The sequence below is a fragment of the Pseudoliparis swirei genome, chromosome 6, assembly GCF_029220125.1.
Source record: "Pseudoliparis swirei isolate HS2019 ecotype Mariana Trench chromosome 6, NWPU_hadal_v1, whole genome shotgun sequence".
Lineage (NCBI taxonomy): Eukaryota > Metazoa > Chordata > Actinopteri > Perciformes > Liparidae > Pseudoliparis > Pseudoliparis swirei.
Genome location: NC_079393.1, coordinates 1,935,522 through 1,957,563, shown reverse-complemented (window position 1 = coordinate 1,957,563; position 22,042 = coordinate 1,935,522). Strand labels below are relative to the sequence as shown.

The 22,042-nt window shown below is 40.8% G+C and overlaps 1 protein-coding gene across 2 annotated transcripts in view; it reads left to right on the top strand.

Moving 5' to 3' along the window:
* ptprz1a (protein tyrosine phosphatase receptor type Z1a) overlaps nt 1–22,042 on the top strand; it is a 77,052-nt gene that overhangs the window by 28,200 nt on the left and 26,810 nt on the right. For both annotated transcript variants that reach the window (XM_056415713.1, XM_056415712.1), the window contains exons 4-10: nt 1,410–1,561; nt 2,428–2,523; nt 4,417–4,483; nt 4,564–4,721; nt 11,543–11,690; nt 14,846–15,030; nt 16,779–16,905. In XM_056415713.1, the coding sequence (XP_056271688.1) occupies nt 1,410–1,561; nt 2,428–2,523; nt 4,417–4,483; nt 4,564–4,721; nt 11,543–11,690; nt 14,846–15,030; nt 16,779–16,905 (933 nt within the window). The remainder of the gene's footprint in view (nt 1–1,409; nt 1,562–2,427; nt 2,524–4,416; nt 4,484–4,563; nt 4,722–11,542; nt 11,691–14,845; nt 15,031–16,778; nt 16,906–22,042) is intronic.

Below are 22,042 nucleotides of genomic sequence, written 5' to 3'. Positions count from 1 at the left end.
TTAATATATTTAATTGATTTAATATATGTAATTGATTTATTAGATGTCATATATTTAATAGATTTAATAGATTTAATTGATTTAATAGATTTAATTGATTTAATTGATTTATTAGATGTAATAGATGTAATATATGTAATACATTTAATAGATTCAAAACATTTAATTGATTTAATTGAATTAATAAATATTTGATGAAATGCGGCCCCAGTTCAGTGTTTATTACCTTCGCATTGAAAATGCGGAAGGTTATGTTTTGATCGCCGTGTATTTATTTATTTATGTATTTGTATGCGTGTTATTCGCAAAACTCAAAAAGTATTGAACCGAATCGCATGAAATTTGGTGGGATGATTGTTTATTATCCGGGGACCAGTTGATTAGATTTTGGGATCGATCGGGTCAAAGGTCAAAGGTCATGAACAGGTCAAAATCTTTCGCAGAACTCAAAAAGTATTGAACCGAATCGCATGAAATTTGGTGGGATGATTGTTTATTATCCGGGGACCAGTTGACTAGATTTTGGGATCGATCGGGTCAAAGGTCAAGGTCAAAGGTCATGAACAGGTCAAAATGTTCTTGAATCGCATGAAATTTGGTGGGATGATTGGTTATTATCCGGGGACCATTTGATTAGATTTTGGGATCAATCGGGTCAAAGGTCAATGTCAAGGTCATGGAAAGGTCAAACTCTTTTTTTACCATAGCACGATACATTTTTGTCCAATTGGCATGCAACTAATGCCAAAATGTTCATAATTCAATGCCCAATCTTGTGATATGCAAAGGTATGCGCTCTACCAAGTGCCCATTCTAGTTTATTTATTTATTTGTTTGCGTGTTATTCGCAAAACTCAAAAAGTATTTAACCGAATCGCATGACATTTGGTGGGATGATTGGTTATTTTCCGGGGACCATTTGATTAGATTTTGGGATCAATCGGGTCAAAGGTCAATGTCAAGGTCATGGAAAGGTCAAACTCTTTTTTTTACCATAGCACGATACATTTTTGTCCAATTGGCATGCAACTAATGCCAAAATGTTCATAATTCAATGCCCAATCTTGTGATATGCGAATGTATGCGCTCTACCGAGTGCCCATTCTAGTTTATTTATTTATTTGTTTGCGTGTTATTCGCAAAACTCAAAAAGTATTGAACCGAATCGCATGACATTTGGTGGGATGATTGGTTATTTTCCGGGGACCATTTGATTAGATTTTGGGATCAATCGGGTCAAAGGTCAAGGTCATGGAAAGGTCAACATCTTTTTTTACCATAGCACGATACATTTTTGTCCAATTGGCATGCAACTAATGCCAAAATGTTCATAATTCAATGCCCAATCTTGTGATATGTGAAGGTATGCGCTCTACCGAGTGCCCATTCTAGTTTCTCTGTGTTTTTAGTGGCGGTCGACGTGGACGGAGAGTTCTATGTGAGCGGCGGCGGCCTGAGGTCAAAGTTCAAGGTGGGACGCATCACCTTCCACTGGGGGCGCTGCAACGCGTCGTCAGAGGGCTCCGAACACAGTCTGGATGGAGTCAAGTACCCTCTGGAGGTGAGTCCAGCCCAGCTGTTCTGGTTTTTGTTGATTTATTTAAATACAAATCTATATACGTTTTTCATATTTATATAAAAAATAATGTAATATATATTATATTTAGACATATTTGTTTGTTTATATTTTGTATGTATATATATATATGTATTTAAATTAAAAATATATATATTTTAATATATAGGTTTTTTAGATCTATAATAAATATACATTTTTATTTTATATATATAATATGTATACATATTTGTTTTTATATTTTGAGTATATATATATATGTAAATATATTTATAAAAATAAATAAATATACACATTTTTTAATATGTTTTTAAGATTTATAATAAACATGCAACATTTTTTAGAATGTAATATATAATATTTTTACACATTTGTTTATATTTTGCATATAAATATATTTATTAAAATGTTTAATATATATTTTGTTTAAATATACGTTTTTATAGTTATAATAAAGATACAACATATTTTTATAATAAATATAATGTAATATACATAATATGTATACATATTTGTTGATATTTTTGTTGTTGATATATATGTATACATATACTTTTTTTTTAAAAATTATTTTACAATATTTGTATTAGATTTAATTCTGTATATAACAATCCAATCTATTTTGTACCTATTTTATTTGTTCAGCTTTGTTGTTTCGGGCTGCAACAATTATTTTTCTACTCGCTGTTTGGTCTCTAGTCGTTTCCCGAAGCTCGACACGACGTCTTCGAGCGTCTCTTATTTTGTCCGATGTTGAGTTTACTGTCACAGACGAGCAGAGAACCAGGAAGTCCTCGCATGTCAGAGGCTGCAATCGAAACATTGGACCTAATCTCTGTTTCCTCCCACAGATGCAGATCTACAGCTACGAGGAGCATCGCTTCGCCTCCTTGGACGAGGCGGTGACGGCCGGAGGGAAGATCACGGCGCTGGCCGTGCTGCTCGAGGTCTGCTTCCACTTTACGGACAGAATTTAAAGTATTTAAAGTATATTAAAGGGTTTCACGTATCAAAGGACACTGAATTCAATTATTTAAATGAATGAAGCGGCGTGCGGAGGAAAAGTGGCGAGAGCAGCAACGCCTCGATGTAAAATACATCTCTGGTGTCGAGCAGCCAATCACTTGGTAGCCCCGCCCCTAAAGCGCCCCCTGCTTCATGGTCTGTAGACTCTACAGACCATAAAGCATAAATGATGACATCATGCTGTATAGAAGAAGACTTGAAACTAGAGACTGAGACAAACTCATGTTTACAATGTTTACTGAGGGAATACATCAAGAGAAGTAGAGTCACTATATAGACTTCTATACAACCAGAGGAGTCGCCCCCTGGTGGTCACGAGAGAGAATGCAGCTTTAACACATGACATATAGACTTCTATACAACCAGAGGAGTCACCCCCTGGTGGTCACGAGAGAGAATGCAGCTTTAACACATGAAGCATAGACTTCTATACAACCAGAGGAGTCGCCCCCTGGTGGTCAGGAGAGAGAATGCAGCTTTAACACATGAAACATAGACTTCTATACAACCAGAGGAGTCGCCCCCTGGTGGTCACGAGAGAGAATGCAGATTTAACACATGAAGCATAGTTTTCTATACAACCAGAGGAGTCGCCCTCTCGTATTGAGGCTAGAGACTGAGACATGAACTCATGTTTACTATGTTTACTGAGGGAATACATCAAGAGAAGTAGATGATGATTTATTTGTTACTTTATATGTTGTATTATTATTCTTGTGAATCTGGAGTACAATGTTGGCGTCAGTGTGAAGTAGAAGTACAACATGTTCATAGTAATGTACAAGTACCTCAACATTGTACATGAGTTCCAGAGGATTCCGGCTATCGGACCTAGCCGTTAGCCGTTAGCCATCAACCGTTAGCAAGCTGCAGTCTGCGCTTGTGTGTTTTTGTGCGGAGAGCAGGGCGGGAAAACACCAGAACACAGAAAGCTGCAAATCAGGTTTTTTAGTTTTGTGTGCGAAGCAGATCAGAGCCGTTTGAACTCTCCACAGGTAACGTGGGCGTCAGGTGAGCCGGAGAGGACAGAAATACCTGGTTTACATACAACCGGAGGTGGAAAACTTGAACTTCATGTCGGTCTTCACTGAGAATTATAAGAGAATAACTTGATGAGCCTCACTTGTCCAATGAAGCTGCATTCTCTCTCCTGACCACCAGGGGGCGACTCCTCTGGTTGTATAGAAGTCTGTGTCATATGGTAAAGCTGCATTCTCTCTCCTGACCACCAGGGGGCGACTCCTCTGGTTGTATAGAAGTCTGTGTCATATGTTAAAGCTGCATTCTCTCTCCTGACCACCAGGGGGCGACTCCTCTGGTTGTATAGAAGTCTGTGTCATATGTTAAAGCTGCATTCTCTCTCCTGGCCACCAGGGGGCGACTCCTCTGGTTGTATAGAAGTCTGTGTCATATGTTAAAGCTGCATTCTCTCTCCTGACCACCAGGGGACTCCTCTGGTTGTATAGAAGTCTATCTTCATGTGTTGAAGCTGCATTCTCTCTCCTGACCACCAGGGGGCTCCTCTGGTTGTATAGAAGTCTATATAGTGACTCTACTTCTCTTGATGTATTCCCTCAGTAAACATAGTAAACATGAGTTCATGTAATAAAGCAGGGGATGCTTTAGGGGCGGGGCTAAAAGGTGATTGACAGGTGTTTTATTCACCAGTGGTAACATTAAAGTGATGAACGCATTAATGCATCAATAATTATTATTCGGTAACAGAACATTCTTTATAGCGAGTACATCGAACTCGTGGTACTTTAATAATATCTCAATGTCGTCCTCCTCATCGTCGGGTTTCCTCTTCTCAGACGAGCGTGGACGACAACGTGAACTTCGCCGCCGTCATCGACGGCGTGAGGAGCGTGAGCCGATACGGTACGCCGGCCTTCTTCCTCTTCTTCTTCTCCGTCTCGTCTCTCTTCTTCTGTGGTGCTTATTGTGGTCGTCCCGTCCAGGTAAGAGCGCCGCGGTCCCGCCCTTCGCGCCGCGAGGCCTCCTGCCCAACGCCACGGACCGATACTTCATCTACAACGGCTCGCTGACCTCGCCGCCCTGCAGCGAGACCGTCGAGTGGATCGTCTTCAAGAGCGCGGCGACCGTGTCCGACCAACAGGTGAGGAGGAGGCGGGGCCAGAGAGTTCACCTTGAAACCCGACACTTTGAAACTATGAGCGAGAAATGAACTTGTTGGTTTTAAAGTTCCAAAACATCTGCTTTTATAAAATAAAAGTTCCCTTGAGGTGGTTTAATACCTTTGTCAAAAATATGGGTTCTGGAAACATCTACGTCTTTGCGAATATATTTATATGTTTATACATGTATTTATATATATTTATTTATTCATATTTAAATATATATTTATTTATAAATATATATTTGTATATATTTATAAATATATTTATATATATTAGTATATAATAATAATAATGCATTTCATTTTTATCGCACTCTTCCTTCAAAGAATCTCAGAGTGCCACACATATAGTAAAAACAAATAAAACCGATTAAAACATAGTTAAAGCAACCCATAAAAAGAAAAAAAATCAGAATGTAATAGCTGACAATAAATTAACTCAAGGTAAAAGAAATGCCTTCCTGAATAAAAAGGTTTTTAGGCCAGTTTTAAAAGAGTTCAGTGTCTGAGTTTCCCTCAGGTGGTCAGGGAGACTGTTCCTGGCGTGGCGCTGCCGAGCAAAAGGCCCGGTCGCCCATGGTGCGGAGCTTGGTGTCGGGGACCCGAAGGAGCGAGCGGCCTGTGGATCTGAGGGTGCGGGTGGAGGTTAGGGGAGTGATAAGTTCTTGTAGGTAGGGGGGTGCATGTCCGTTGATGCATTTATATGTGAGTACTAGGACCTTGTAGTTAATCAGGAATGAAACAGGGAGCCAGTGCAGTGATTGGAGAATGGGTGATATGTGGTCATATTTCCGGACTCCCCTCAGGACCCTGGCAGCGTTGTTTTGGATATATTGTAGTTTGGTGATGTTCTTGTCAGTGATCCCAGTGTAGAGAGAGTTGCAGTAGTCCAGTCTCGAGGAGATGAAGGCGTGGACGAGCTTCTCTGCGTCTGACAGGGTTAAAATGGGGCGGAGTTTGGAGATGTTTTTTAGATGATAAAAGGAGGTTTTGCACAGGAATTTTATATGGTCAGTAAAGGTCAGGTGGGGGTCAAACCGAACTCCCAGATTGGTGATTGTGGAGGAGAGGGGTATGACCTGACTGTCAAGGGTGAGGTGAGTTATGGATGATGTCTGAACCTGGTGTTGAGTGCCAACAAGGAGGGCTTCAGTTTTGCTGCTGTTTAGCTGGAGAAAGTTGTTGCTCATCCACGCCTTTATCTCCCCAAGACAGGCGGTGACACATGACATGGCTGCAGAGGGGCAGTTTTGATGTAAAGCTGTGTGTCGTCAGCATAACAATGGAAGGACATCCTATGTCTGCTGACGACACGGCCGAGGGGGAGCATGTAGATAATGAAGAGGATTGGTCCAAGCACCGACCCCTGTGGAACACCACAGGAGACTGGGAGCCGTCTGGACCTGCATCTTCCCAGTGAAACATATTCAGTTCTGCCAGAAAGGTAGGACTGGAACCACTGGAGTGCAGAGTCTGATAGTCCAATGGTGGTATGGAGGCGCTCTAGGAGGATGGTGTGATCCACTGTATCAAATGCAGCAGTCAGATCCAGGAGGATGAGGAGTGAGGGTGATCCTGCATCGGCTGACATCAGCAGGTCATTTGTCACCTTTAGTAAAGCTGTTTCAGTGCTGTGGGCTGAACGAAATCCTGACTGGAATTTTTCAAATAAGTTGTTGTTTTTGAGATGGTCTTGAAGTTGAGAAGCAACTACCTTCTCCAACACCTTGGACAGGAAGGCAAGGTTGGAGATAGGCCTGTAGTTGGCGAGAACCTCCGGGTCCAGGGTGGGCTTCTTCAGAATGGGACGGATGACAGCAACCTTGAGCACAGGAGGGACACAGCCAGAGCGAAGGGAAAGGTTCACAACTTTGGTGATGAAAGGACTGAGAGTGGGGATATGTGATTTGAGCAGAGCAGTGGGAATGGGGTCCAGGGTACAGGTACAGGATTTCATATTTCTGAGGATTTTCTCGACATGGCTCTCCTGAACCTCAGCGAGATCGAGAGGAGACAGCACACTCGCAGATAAGATGTTGGTGTCAGAGGGAAGCCGAGTCGGAGAGCTGGCCATCGTAGAGCGGATGTTGTTGTCCTTTGTTCTGAAGAAGTCAATGAAGCTGTTGCATTGCTCCTCTGTAGCCTCAGTTGAAGAGGATGATTGTGGCTTCAGGAAATGATTTATTGTAGAAAAAAGCTGTTTAGAGTTTCCAGGGTTTTTATTGATTACGCTGGAATAGAACCGTGAGCGAGCATCCTTAAGGGAGTTGGAGTAGGCCCTTTGATGCTCACGGAAGGCCAGTTTATGGACAGTGAGCCCAGAGTGTCTGTAGCGTCGTTCTATGGCACGCCCAGCTGTTTTTATTTTCCGCAGCTCATGAGTGAACCAGGGAGCGGAGCGTGAGAAGTTGACCTCACGTGATTTGACAGGGGCATGGAGATCAAAAACACTGCTCAAGGATGTATTATAGTGCTCCACTAATTCATCCATTGATGCAGAGGCTGGGCAGGTGATGAGCTGGAGATCCATGGTCATAGTGGCTGGGTCAATGTTCTTCCAGTTCCGAAAAGACATTTGACGCTTAGGACTAATGGTAGGTAGCATAAAAGTCAAGGCCACTGAGACCACGTTGTGGTCGGACACACCGAGATCATAAACCTGTATGTTACTGATGGAAGCAGAGTCAGTGATATCCAGATCCAGAGTGTGCCCCTTGGTGTGCGTAGGAACCTCAACATGCTGCTGCAGGCCAAGACCCTCAAGCACACCCAGGAAATCTGCTGCAAACTGACAGGAGGGGTTGTCGACATGGATATTTAAATCACCAACAATGACTATATTAGTTGACATAGTGCAGAGTGAGGTGAGGAGATCACTTATCTCCGGTAGAAAAGATGGGTTTGGTTTTGGAGGACGGTCTATGAGAAGCACTGTCATGGAGTAAGGAGATTTGCATTTGAAGGCAATGCATTCCATAGAAGAAAGATCAGGCATTGGCAGAGGGGACAGTTTTAGTTCAGCCCGGTGCATGATGGCTAGTCCACCACCACGACCAGAGCTGCGGGCTTTCTCCATGTAGCTATAGCCAGGGGGACATGCTTCATTAAGCACAGAGTAGTCCCCTGGTTTATGCCAGGTCTCTGTTAGGCACATGAAGTCAAGCCCTTTGTCCAGAATGTGGTCGTATATGAGGAGGGATTTGTTTGTGAGGGATTGAGTGTTTAGCAGCTCCATGATGGCAGGAGACAGAGCAGGGGGTGGAAGTCTCTGCAAGCTCCGTAATACACTGCGATCCACTCCGTGTTTTCCATTGAGCCTAGTGTTGGGTAGTCTCGCGATGTTTCCGACGATGACTCCCAGGTTGGTTTTGCTTCCTGATTCCACGTTGAGACCGCGGCGCGAACCTCTGTGGATATAGCGAGGTCTGCTCCTCAGAACCCCACACTCTTGACAGCGGGCTATAAACCCCTTGTCGGATGGAACCATTAAGCTGCGAAAACGCCGCAGCTGCGGGGCGGCGTAGGAAATCATTGCCAGCACTGATGTCAAAAACGGAGCACAAAACAAACCGCGCCGTCTTGCAACGACCACACCCCGTCCAACCCCAGCTCCAGCTGTATATGTAAGTATATACATATATATACAAATATATATATATATATATATATCTGTGTTTATATACAAATAAATATATATATTTTTATATATACATATAAATAAATATATACATATATATGTGTATATATACATTTATATATATATATTTATATTTATATATATATACCATATACCACATATATATATGTGCCACCCCCGCCCTAGTTGATGTGTCCTTGAGCAAGACACTTAAATGTTAACGGGAAGTTGTTTTGGTGGAATTAGCATGCTAGCTAGCTAGCTAGCCAGCTGCTAACTGCACGATGTTTTTAGCGTGACGCTTCATCGCCGTCACCAGATGATTAGTGACGAACACCGAAGACTTTCTAACGATACCGTGACGCGGCGAGTCTTAGCCCCGCCCCCTTTCCAGGGATGAGGCACTTCGCCCCAAAACTCTGGCTCCAGCCCCTCTTTGGGCCTCACGCTGGCCCTTTAAGAGCCAGACGACGTGTTTTCGTTCGGGATGAAAAGACGAGCGACACAATTACACAAAATGTCCGTCAACAATGTTTTGGAAAAACGTGTTCACGGAGCTGAAAGGAGGAATTATCATACCAGAGCGCGCACACACACACACACACACACACACACACACACACACACACACACACACACACACAGTGACGGGCGGGGCCACGAGACTGTGTGTGTGTGTGTGTGTGTGTGTGTGTGTGTGTGTGTGTGTGTGTGTGTGTGTGTGTGTGTGTGTGTGTGTGTGTGTGTGTGTGTGTGTGTGTGTGTGTGTGTGGAGAGTTTAAATACCGTAAAGATCTTTTGTAAGTCAATATTTGTTTGATTTAATGACTGCTTCTGTACGGCTGTCAATCACTCACTTGGCCCTGGGCAGTCTCCCACACACACACACACACACACACACACACACACAGACACACACACATACACATACAGACACACACACATACACACACACACATACACATACACACACACACACAGGAGGATAAATGCACAAGCATGTGAAAGCACTCGCACAAAAGATTTTCAACATAAAGGTTTTAGTGTAACGCCTCCTGAGGATCAGACGTCATCTTCCACCACACACTCTCTCTCTCACTCTCTCTCTCACTCTCACTCTCACTCTCTGTCTCTCTCTCTCTGTCCCTCTCTCTCTGTCTCTCTCTCTCCCTCTCTCTCTCTCTCTCTCTCTCTCTCTCTCTCTCTCTCTCTCTCTCTCACTAACTCTCTCTCTCTCTCTGTCTCTCTCTCTCTGTCTCTCTCTCTCTCTCTCTCTCTCTCTCTCTCTCTCTCTCTCTCTCTCTCTCTCTCCCTCTCTCTCACTTACTCACTCACTCTAACTCTCTGAGGTTTCCCCTGAGGGTCTCTGAGGGTTCCCCTGAGGGTCTCTGAGGGTCTCGAGGGTTCCCATGAGGGTCTTGAGGGTTCCCATGAGTTCCCCTGAGGGTCTTGAGGGTTCCCCTGTGGGTCTCGAGGGTTCCCCTGAGGGTCTCGATGGTTCCCCTGAGGGTCTTGAGGGTTCCCATGAGGGTCTCGAGGGTTCCCCTGAGGGTCTTGAGGGTTCCCATGAGGGTCTCGAGGGTTCCCCTGAGGGTCTCTGAGGGTTCCCCTGAGGGTCTCGAGGGTTCCCATGAGGGTCTCGAGGGTTCCCCTGTGGGTCTCGAGGGTTCCCCTGAGGGTCCCTGAACCTCCCTGCGTGCCTCAGCCGGTCTACATTCCTCGGTGCTTCAAAGGCTCCCGTTGGGCTCTGAGCCGGGAGTCACATGACTCACCGGGGTTGCGTAACCAGAGGGGTGTGGCTCACCTGAGCAGGTGTGCATTATACATTACATTATAAAATAATCTAATGTATAATGCACACCTATACAGGACTGTCTCAGAAAATTAGAATATTGTGATAAAGTTCTTTATTTTCTGTAATGCAATTTTAAAAAACAAAAATGTCATGCATTCTGGATTCATTACAAATCAACTGAAATATTGCAAGCCTTTTATTCTTTTAATATTGCTGATTATGGCTTACAGCTTAAGAAAACTCAAATATCCTATCTCTAAATATTAGAATATCATGAAAAAGTATACTAGTAGGGTATTAAACAAATCACTTGAATCGTCTAATTAACTCGAAACACCTGCAAGGGTTTCCTGAGCCTTGAAAACACTCAGCTTGGTTCAGTAAACTAAATCACAAGTATGATGAAGACTGCTGATCTGACTGCTGTCCAGAGGACCATCATTGACACCCTCCATCAGGAGGGTAAGACACAAAAAGAGAGGCGCAAAATCCAAGTTGCTTGAAATCCAGTGTGAAGTTCCCACAGTCAGTGATGGTTTGGGGAGCCATGTCAGCTGCTGGTGTTGGTCCACTGTGTTTCATCAAGTCCAGAGTAAATGCAGCTGTGTACCAAGAGATTTTAGAGCACTACATGCTTCCGTCTGCTGAAAAGCTCTATGGAGATGAGGATTTCATTTTCCAGCATGATCTGGCACCTGCCCACAGTGCCAAAACCACCAGTAACTGGTGTACTGACCATGACATTACTGTCCTCGATTGGCCTGCCAATTCCCCTGACCTGAACCCCATAGAGAATTTGTGGGGTATTATGAAGAAGAAGCTGAAAGACACCAGACCCAACAATGCAAATGAGCTAAAGGCCGCTATTGAAGCATCCTGGGCATCCATAAACCCTCAGCAATGCCACAGGCTGATTGCCTCCATGCCACGCCGCATTGATGCAGTAATCCGTGCAAAAGGATTCCCAACCAAGTACTGAGTGCATTAATGGACATTTTCAAATGTTTGATTTTGTTTTGCTGTTATAAATCTTTTTTTTAACTTGGTCTGAGGAAATATTCTAATTTTATGAGATAGGATTTTAGAGTTTTCTTAAGCTGTAAGCCATAATCAGCAATATTAAAAGAATAAAAGGCTTGCAATATTTCAGTTGATTTGTAATGAATCCAGAATGCATGACATTTTTGTTTTTTTAATTGCATTACAGAAAATAAAGAACTTTATCACAATATTCTAATTTTCTGAGACAGTCCTGTATATATATAAATATATATTTTAAAAAAATATATGTGTGTGTGTGTGACGTGTGTGTGTGTGTGTGTGACGTGTGTGTGTGTGTGTGTGTGTGCGTGCGTGCGCGCGCTGCAGCTGGAGCTGTTCTGCGAGGTGATGACGATGCAGCAGGCCGGCTACGTGATGCTGATGGACTACCTGCAGAACAACTACCGCGAGCAGCAGCCCTTCATGGGCCAGGTGTTCTCCTCCTACACCGGCACCGAGCAGCTGCTCACGCCCGGTCAGTCACACACACACACACACACACACACATATATACATATACATTTATATACATATATATATATATTAGGGCTGTGAAACTATTACAATTTTTAATCAGGTTAATCACAGGTTTCTGTGGATTAATCATGATTAATCACATATATACATTTATACACAGGGGGGCACATAACTTGCTCACCAGTGCGCGCGCCAGCATCGGAGCTCTGCCGCGCGAGCCGAGAAGAGTTGTTGACGGGGGGGGGGGGGGGGGGTGCAAGTGACTTTTCTTCGTTTCGCATCCGAGCTCTGCGGCGCGCGAGACGGAGATCGGAGTCGTGTTAACGCGACACTAGAGACAGAATGACATGCTGCTGGAGAGACGACCAACAACAGACGGATTGGAAGCTCATTCTGCGCATGCGTTAAATGCGTTAAAAAAACGTAACTAATTAATCCTGTAATTTAATCATAACGCGTTAACGCGGTTTTTTTCACAGCACTAATATATATATATATATATGAAAGCAGGTCAAATGTGTCAAAAGCTTCACAATAGTAATAAATCATTATTAAAATGTATATATATATTTATATATAATTTATTATTAATATATATATCCATATATACAGAGAAAAGGGAGATTATGAGCTTTAATAATTTCCTAAAATACTTTATATATATATAATGTCATGATTATATTTATATATATATAATGTCATGATTATGAGTTAAAAGCACACACCTTCTAAACGCCTCTTTACAACATTGAAGTGCTTCTGGACCTCAGTGTGAAGAATCTCTGGTGGATTCTAATTAAATGAGGTTTTCACGGATCGGAGACGATCCAATGACATGAGAGACAAGAATAGACCAGTGACCCAAATTGAATCCCAGGAACGGGGGGGATGGGGGGGGGGGGACTTTGATTTTCATGCTGGTTGTGTTCGATAATTAGTAATGAGGAAATTATTGATCCGGGGTTTATTAGGGTTACCTTTTCATTTATTAGAGACCATGGGACTAAGATATATATATATATATATATATATATACAGGACTGTCTCAGAAAATTAGAATATTGTGATAAAGTTCTTTATTTTCTGTAATGCAATTTTAAAAAACAAAAATGTCATGCATTCTGGATTCATTACAAATCAACTGAAATATTGCAAGCCTTTTATTCTTTTAATATTGCTGATTATGGCTTACAGCTTAAGAAAACTCTAAAATCCTATCTCATAAAATTTTAATATTTCCTCAGACCAAGTAAAAAAAAAGATTTATAACAGCTGAGTGTTTGTCAAGGCTCAGGAAACCCTTGCAGGTGTTTCGAGTTAATTAGACAATTCAAGTGATTTGTTTAATACCCTACTAGTATACTTTTTCATGATATTCTAATATTTAGAGATAGGATATTTGAGTTTTCTTAAGCTGTAAGCCATAATCAGCAATATTAAAAGAATAAAGGCTTGCAATATTTCAGTTGATTTGTAATGAATCCAGAATGCATGACATTTTTGTTTTTTTAATTGCATTACAGAAAATAAAGAACTTCATCACAATATTCTAATTTTCTGAGACAGTCCTGTATATATATATTCATTTATATATGTATATTTATATTCATTTATAGATATATATATATATATTTATATTCATTTATATATATATATTCATTTATATATATATATTTATATGCATTTATATATATATATGTATATATATATCCATTTATATATATATTTACATATACAGGACTGTCTCAGAAAATTAGAATATTGTGATAAAGTTCTTTATTTTCTGTAATGCAATTAAAAAAACAAAAATGTCATGCATTCTGGATTCATTACAAATCAACTGAAATATTGCAAGCCTTTTATTCTTTTAATATTGCTGATTATGGCTTACAGCTTAAGAAAACTCTAAAATCCTATCTCATAAAATTTTAATATTTCCTCAGACCAAGTAAAAAAAGATTTATAACAGCTGAGTGTTTGTCAAGGCTCAGGAAACCCTTGCAGGTGTTTCGAGTTAATTAGACAATTCAAGTGATTTGTTTAATACCCTACTAGTATACTTTTTCATGATATTCTAATATTTAGAGATAGGATATTTGAGTTTTCTTAAGCTGTAAACCATAATCAGCAATAAATCAGAAAAAAAGGCTTGCAATATTTCAGTTGATTTGTAATGAATCCAGAATGCATGACATTTTTGTTTTTTTAATTGCATTACAGAAAATAAAGAACTTCATCACAATATTCTAATTTTCTGAGACAGTCCTGTATATGTATATATATATTTACATATATATGTATATATATATATATTTACATATATATGTATATATATATATATTTACATATATATGTATATGGTTTATATATATATATATATTGTTTACATATATATATATACAAATGAATTAAAACAAGTATATAAGATATCTTTACTCATGCACGTTTTAAATCGTGTCTTTGAGTGAACGTTTCAGTTCAGCTGATTTTGACCTTCACTTGATTTATTTATTCAGTGTTCTAGTCTCACGCTGCCCTCTAGTGGCGGAAGCGGGAAGTTTTTTCTTTCTCACTGATTGTATTTTCCTTATCGTGTTGGGGGGGGGGGGGGGGGGCATGCACCTCAGACCATATCGCCTGTGGCAGCTCAGAGGTCAGAGGTCCGTGAGAGCAGAGTTTATGTTCAGAGTGTCCCGTCTGTTGTCCTCCATCCCCCTTTTTAATCTGAGATAATCCAGAGTGTCTGTCGTCTGCTCCTCTGATCTGAGCCAGAATCCTTAAAAACGGCTCGGGACCACCTCCGGACCCCTGAAGGGACCCCGGTGAGGGTTTCCGAAAGCAATTATTAAAGTAGCTGCTCGTCTTGTAAAATATTATTACTTTCATAATGCAAATGAAAATAAAAAGCAATTTAAACACAGGGGAAAAACTAATATTTTTCCCGATGAAACATTTTTTCCCAATTAAGTGTTTTTATAAATTTTGCTTTTTAAAAACACGGAAAACTACTGTAAAAATATATATTCCGTGAAATGATATTTATTAGATATTTAGTTTCCAGTGCCAGACTGCGCCGCGTGGCGGTCTGATGCCGCGTGGTGGTCTGATGACGCGTGGCGGTCTGATGACGTCATGATTCTCGCCCGTGCCCAGTGTGCAGCTCTGAGCCGGAGAACCTGCAGGCGGTTCCTCACAACCGCAGCAGCCTGCTGGTGACGTGGGAGCGGCCGCGGGCGGTGTACGCCGCCAGCATCGAGAAGTACTCCGTCACCTACCGACCGGCCCACCTGGAGAGCTCCGCCTCCTCTACGTACCTGACAGACGGGGACCAGGACGTGGTGAGAGGCTCCGCCCACAAGTTTCATGCTGTTTGTGATGTGTTTTCCATCCAAGCCACGAGTTTATATATATGTTTTTTTTCTTTTTCTTTTTCTGTTTGTTCTAAAAAAAAAATAGCTGTATTTAATATATATATTTACAGAAATGTATATATATTTACAGAAATGTATATATATTTACAGAAATGTATGTATATTTCTAAATATATATAATTATTTATATTTCTATATATATATATATGTATACATATTTCTGTTTGTTATAAAAATATATTTTAAAAAATTAGAAATGTTTTAATTTATTTAATATATTTGCAGAAATGTATATATTAGGGCTGTCAGCGTTAACGCGTTAATCTATGCGATTAATTTGGCCGCGTTAACGCACAAAAATATTTTAAAGCATTTTTTTTTTTTTTTTTTACCGCGGCAGTACGGTTTGACACTGTTTCCGTTTTTAAAACAATTATTTCTCCGCGAAAATAAGGAGATGGATGAATCAGTCGGGTTTCCTCCTGCTCCTCCTTCCTCCCGTCTCCCCCTCTGATACACAGAGGAACGGAGGGGCGACGTGTCGGGGGACGCGGCGCGGAAAGAACTCGTCACACGAAACCTTCACCGTGATTGGTCAATCCGTTTGTCTGTCAACATTTCGGGAAAAAAACAACCAATGAACACTCAGAAAATCACAAAGGACCTCCCACCTCACAGGTTAGGCTCATTTAGCAGCCTGTCAGTCAGAGAACCAGAGAACACGGCGCGAGGACAATGAGCCTAATTTCAGAGCTGAGATTGTTCTGGAATGTTTGATGTATAACACGTGGGGGTGTGTCACATGCAAAAGACTTTAAACGGTGAATTTAATTTATTTTGTAAAATGTATAAAATGCCCCCAGACTCCAGAGGGTTAACGTGACATATGTGAATGTCAGTCAGTTACCAAGGCCACTGGTTCTGCTGTTCAATGTTAAAGATGACAGGACCAATGGGGTCTCAATATAGTTTTTTTTTTTTACTAATCTGATGTTTCACTGAAGAAACAATTTATCATCCATGATATTAAATACCTCCCTGGCACTGTATATGTAGGAGCCTCTTTGAAAACACAGCTCTGTGTGAAGTTTTGTCTTTAAAAAGAAGGAAAAAACTTTTAAGCGCGATTAATTAATCGCAATTTCAAAATGTGCGATTAATTAGTTACTTTTTTTTAATCGATTGACAGCCCTAGTATATATATTTCTAAATATATATAACTATCTATATTTCTAATTATATATGTATACATATTTATTTGTATATAAATATTTCTATATATATATTTACTTAAATATGTATTAATATGTCTTACAATATTTATAAATACGTATTCATATATATATTTATATATATATCTATACATACGTATGTATGTATAAATACTTATATTTCTAAATATATTTGTTATTGTTTAGATATTTAATAATATAACAAAATATTTATTTATATGTACATACATATTTATAAGTATTTATATATAGAAATATATATTAATACTTTATATATATATCCTTTGTATTTATTTTGATTTATATATATTCATAAGAGCTGCTGTATTGTATTATAGGGTCAATATGCAAATGAGGCGTTATGTAATGGTGAAGTTTGGTGAATTTCGGAGAATCTACAAAATAAAACAAAATAAAATAAAATAGCCGCAGAATCTCAAACGACCAGTCCAGTGACGGTGCTGTTCCTCTGTCCTCCACCAGGGGGCGATGCTCGACGACCTGCTGGCCAACAGCAGCTACGCGGTGCAGGTGGTGGCAGTGTGCACCGACGGCCTGCGGGGGCAGCGCAGCGGCCTGCTGGAGGTCCACATGCCGGCACGCGACCCCGGTAAGAGACGCCGGGGCCGCGCCTAGAGGACTTTACGATTATTAGGGTCCGAGCGGCAGACGAAGTCTGACCGAGAGGAACCTATTGAAATTGTTAGGGGTATTATTATTCTTCTTCTGGATTTTTATTTTAGAACATTGGGGGCATATTGGGGGTATGTATCATATCCCAAAACTCACCAAATTTGGCAAGCTTGTCAGGCTTGGTGAAAATAGACGGATGACACCGACTTCGAAATTCGGCTTTCAAAAATTGCTCTCTAGCGCCACCTGGAAGTTTGACCGGCGACGCCCCTCACCCAGTTTGTTCAAATGACTAGCTTTTATTTTTCCCATGTCCACTTGGACCTGCTCTACAAAAAAGCCTCTCAGGATCCTAAGCTCCGCCTACTTAAGTTTTCCGCCATATTTTTTTTGGTGAAAAACACATCAGAGGCGTTTGCTCCGAGATACGGGGTCCAATTCATACCAAACCTATTGGAGATAATGATCATGGAAGCTATATCATCTAAGATCTATCATCCTTTTTCAAATATATTGTTGTGGTAAGCATTTATGGCCGAACGAACATTTTAGGGGCGTGTCCTGTTTTGTAATGCTCATAACTTCAACACTATTGGGAGAAAAAAATAACAGACTGTCAGTATATGTGCAGAAGGGAGCCTGAAACATTCACAGCAAATTTCGTGCAATTTGAACCGTAGGGGGCGCTACAATAATTCACCAAAGTTGGGCGTTTTTTGGCGTTTTTTGCTTGATTTGGCCCTTTTCCACTTTTTCCCCATCGATTATTTCTCCCACAAAACGCCAACAGAATCGGCTAAAAATCAGTTTTATAGAATCTCAAGACTTGAATAGTGAACACTGTGAAAAAAATCGGACTTTTCGTCGCTAGAAAATTTACGTTTTTTTACTGCCAATAATTTTGTACATTCTGTGATTTCTTTATGTTAAAAACTATTGCTTAAACTCATCCAATACTTCCCCAAAAGATCATGTGTGATGCCAGTCAAGGCCTGAACACATTCACACGAAGAAACAAGCACATTTCTTGGAGGAACACCTATTGATCACCTATTGAGAAGTAAAATAACCAAATTTTTCTGCCCAAAATAATGTGAGCTCCTACGGCTGCCTGTAAACCAGCTGGCTCATAGCTCACCATGATAAGTGTTGTTCTGGACACCTGGAGATGCGAGTTCGATTCCAAGACAAGGCAGCTTTTTTTCATCACTTTTTTTTTTACATTGAATTTACATGACGTGATCTCTACTTCGCGTAGGGACACACGACGCATGAATATGTTCACGTAGTTAAAGCGCCACCTAGTGGCTCAACTGGACTTCCTTCAGTCCGCCCCAAATTTGTTTGACTAGCCCGTTATTTAGAATGGAATAAGAACTCTCTCTCTCTTTTTCTCTCTCTTCTCTCTCTCTCCTATCTTCTCTCTCTTTTTCTCTCTCTTCTCTCTGTCTCCTCTCTCTTCTCTCTCCTCTCTCCCTCTCTCTACTGCCCTCCTCGCTGGTCTGATACGGATCCGTATTGCCCTCTTACGTCATTTTCAAAATGAGCTATATTGATAGACAGCCAAGAGCAGTGGTCCTCAAACTAAGGCCCGCCTCCACATTTGGCCCAGCCCTCTGAACAATACCAGAGAGGCATTATGATTTTTTTTTCAGTCTGGCCACGCAAATCCTAGACTATCCCGTTATTTAGAATGGAATAAGAACTCTCTCTCTCTTTTTTTTTCTCTCCTCTCTCTCTTTTCTTCTCTCTCTCTCCTCTCTCTTCTCTCTGTCTCCTCTCTCTGTCTCCTCTCTCTCCTCTCTCCTCTCTCTTCCATGAAGTGGTCTATACTTCACGTAGGGACACATGATGCATGAATATGTTCACGTAGTTAAAGCGCCACCTAGTGGCTGAACTGGACTTTGTCGAATCCGCTCCAAACTTGTCGCGCTCGTTACAAGTCACGGCCCGAGTCGAGTCCGACCGGCGCGCCCGGGTCCTCGGCGCCGGCTCCTCGGCGCCGGCTCCCCCGACCGGCGTGGGTGAGCGAGGACCCGTTCGACGCTGCTTGCAGCTTTAATTAATGTTTATTATTATTATGAATTACATTTAAAGTTTAAACTAGAACAGGCGTTTACAGACAAAAGATCAAAGGAAGACCAAATACACATTTAAAAAGTAAAAATGAAGAGACAGTAAATAAAAAAATAAAAATGTTGATAAATCAGATTTAATGTATAGAAAATAGTATTTTTAAGAATTTAAAAACGTTATCCTAAATTAAAATGTGGTATTGTTATCTTATACTTATTACCTCACTGTCTAGGAAATGTTTAACATTTAGATTTAATTATTTTTGTAGATATGAAATAATTTAGGAATCTCTTGGTTGTGAATATAAATGGAAAATAGTTTACTTGATGTATCGTTAAGTCACAAGACCGTCGAGGACTTATTGTAGTTGATTCAGACTTATCTCACTCTCATCTCACTCTCATCTCACTATTATCTCACCTCATCTCACTATTATCTCACTCTCATCTCACTCTCATCTCACTCTCATCTCACTATTATCTCACACTCATCGCACTCTCATCTCACTATTATCTCACTATTATCTCACTCATCTCACTATTATCTCACTATTATCTCACTCATCTCACTCTCATCTCACTATTATCTCACTCTCATCTCATCTCACTATTATCTCACTCTCATCTCACTCTCATCTCACTCTCATCTCACTCTCATCTCACTCTCATCTCACTCTCATCTCACTCTCATCTCACTATTATCTCACTCATCTCACTATTATCTCACTCTCATCTCACTCTCATCTCACTCTCATCTCACTATTATCTCACTCTCATCTCACACTCATCGCACTCTCATCTCACTATTATCTCACTCTCATCTCACTCATCTCACTCTCATCTCACTATTATCTCACTCTCATCTCACTCTCATCTCACTCTCATCTCACTATTATCTCACTCTCATCTCACTCTCATCTCACTCTCATCTCACACTCATCGCACTCTCATCTCACTCATCTCACTCTCATCTCACTCTCATCTCACTCTCATCTCACTCTCATTTCACTCTCATCTCACTCTCATCTCACTCTCATCTCACTCTCATCTCACTCTCATCTCACTATTATCTCACACTCATCGCACTGTCATCTCACTATTATCTCACTCTCATCTCACTATTATCTCACTCTCATCTCACTCTCATCTCACTCTCATCTCACACTCATCGCACTCTCATCTCACTATTATCTCACTATTATCTCACTATTATCTCACTCTCATCTCACTCATCTCACTATTATCTCACTCTCATCTCACTCTCATTTCACTCATCTCACTCTCATCTCACTCTCATCTCACTATTATCTCACACTCATCGCACTCTCATCTCACTATTATCTCACTCTCATCTCACTCTCACTCTCATCTCACTATTATCTCACTCTCATCTCACTCTCATCTCACTATTATCTCACTCTCATCTCACTATTATCTCACTCTCATCTCACTATTATCTCACTCTCATCTCACTATTATCTCACTATTATCTCACTCTCATCTCACTATTATCTCACTATTATCTCACTCTCATCTCACACTCATCGCACTCTCATCTCACTATTATCTCACTATTATCTCACTCTCATCTCACTATTATTTCACTATTATCTCACTCTCATCTCACTCTCATCTCACACTCATCTCACTATTATCTCACTCTCATCTCACTCTCATCTCACTCTCATTTAACTCTCATCTCACTCTCATCTCACTCTCATCTCACTCTCATTTCACTCTCATTTCACTCATCTCACTATTATCTCACTCTCATTTCACTCTCATCTCACTATTATCTCACTCTCATTTGACTCATCTCACTCTCATTTCACTCTCATTTCACTCTCATCTCACTCTCATCTCACTCTCATTTCACTCTCATCTCACTCTCATTTCACTCTCATCTCACTCTCATCTCACTCATTTCACTCTCATCTCACTCATTTCACTCTCATCTCACTCTCATTTCACTCTCATTTCACTCATCTCACTATTATCTCACTCTCATTTCACTCATCTCACTCTCATCTCACTCTCATCTCACTCTCATTTCACTCTCATCTCACTCTCATCTCACTCATTTCACTCTCATCTCACTCTCATCTCACTCTCATTTCACTCTCATTTCACTCTCCCAGTTATTTGATATTCTTTGTGTGTCCCTAATGTATTTTTATTTGATTTAAGATTTAAGATTCAGGAAAAACAAAAAACAAATATTATGTTATATATTATAACTAAAAATAATTATATTAAATGTCAGTTGACCAATAATTATTTCATATTTTCACATTTTGGAAAAGTTTAAATTAAATCACAAAAATCGAAATGTATTTTTTGATGTTTTTATTTGATAATTTACTAAAACTTCTAATGGATGAACATCGTGTCAGCGCGACCTTTACGACCTTTGACCTTTGACCTCATTAAACCTCACGCCTCACAAACCAGCTTGAACTGGTCTCCATGATGTGTGACTCAGAGAGGTAAGAGCCAAGACCCCCAGACCACCTGACCCCAGACCACCTGACCCCTGACCCACAGACCACCTGACCCCAGACCACCTGACCCACAGACCACCTGACCCCAGACCACCTGACCCACAGACCCCTGACCCCCCATGAGGTTTTCCTGTGTTTGTTTTGCCTCAGGAGACGAAAATGATTCATTGCAAAATGTTTCTGTGTTTTGTTTGAATTAATAAGCTTGAAACAGAAGTCTGCTCCTCTTCCTCTCTCCTCTTCCTCTTCTTCTCTCTCCTCTTCCTCTCTCTTCCTCTTCTTCTCTCCTCTTCCTCTCTCCTCTTCCTCTTCTTCTCTCTCCTCTTCCTCTCTCCTCTTCCTCTTCCTCTCTCCTCCTCTCTCCTCTTCCTCTTCTTCTCTCTCCTCTTCCTCTCTCCTCTCTCCTCTTCCTCTTCTTCTCTCCTCCTCCTCTCTCCTCTTCCTCTTCTTCTCTCCTCTCTCCTCTTCCTCTCTCCTCTCTCCTCTTCCTCTCTCCTTTGTGTTTCTGAGAATTCTTATTTTTATTTGTGTGATTCAA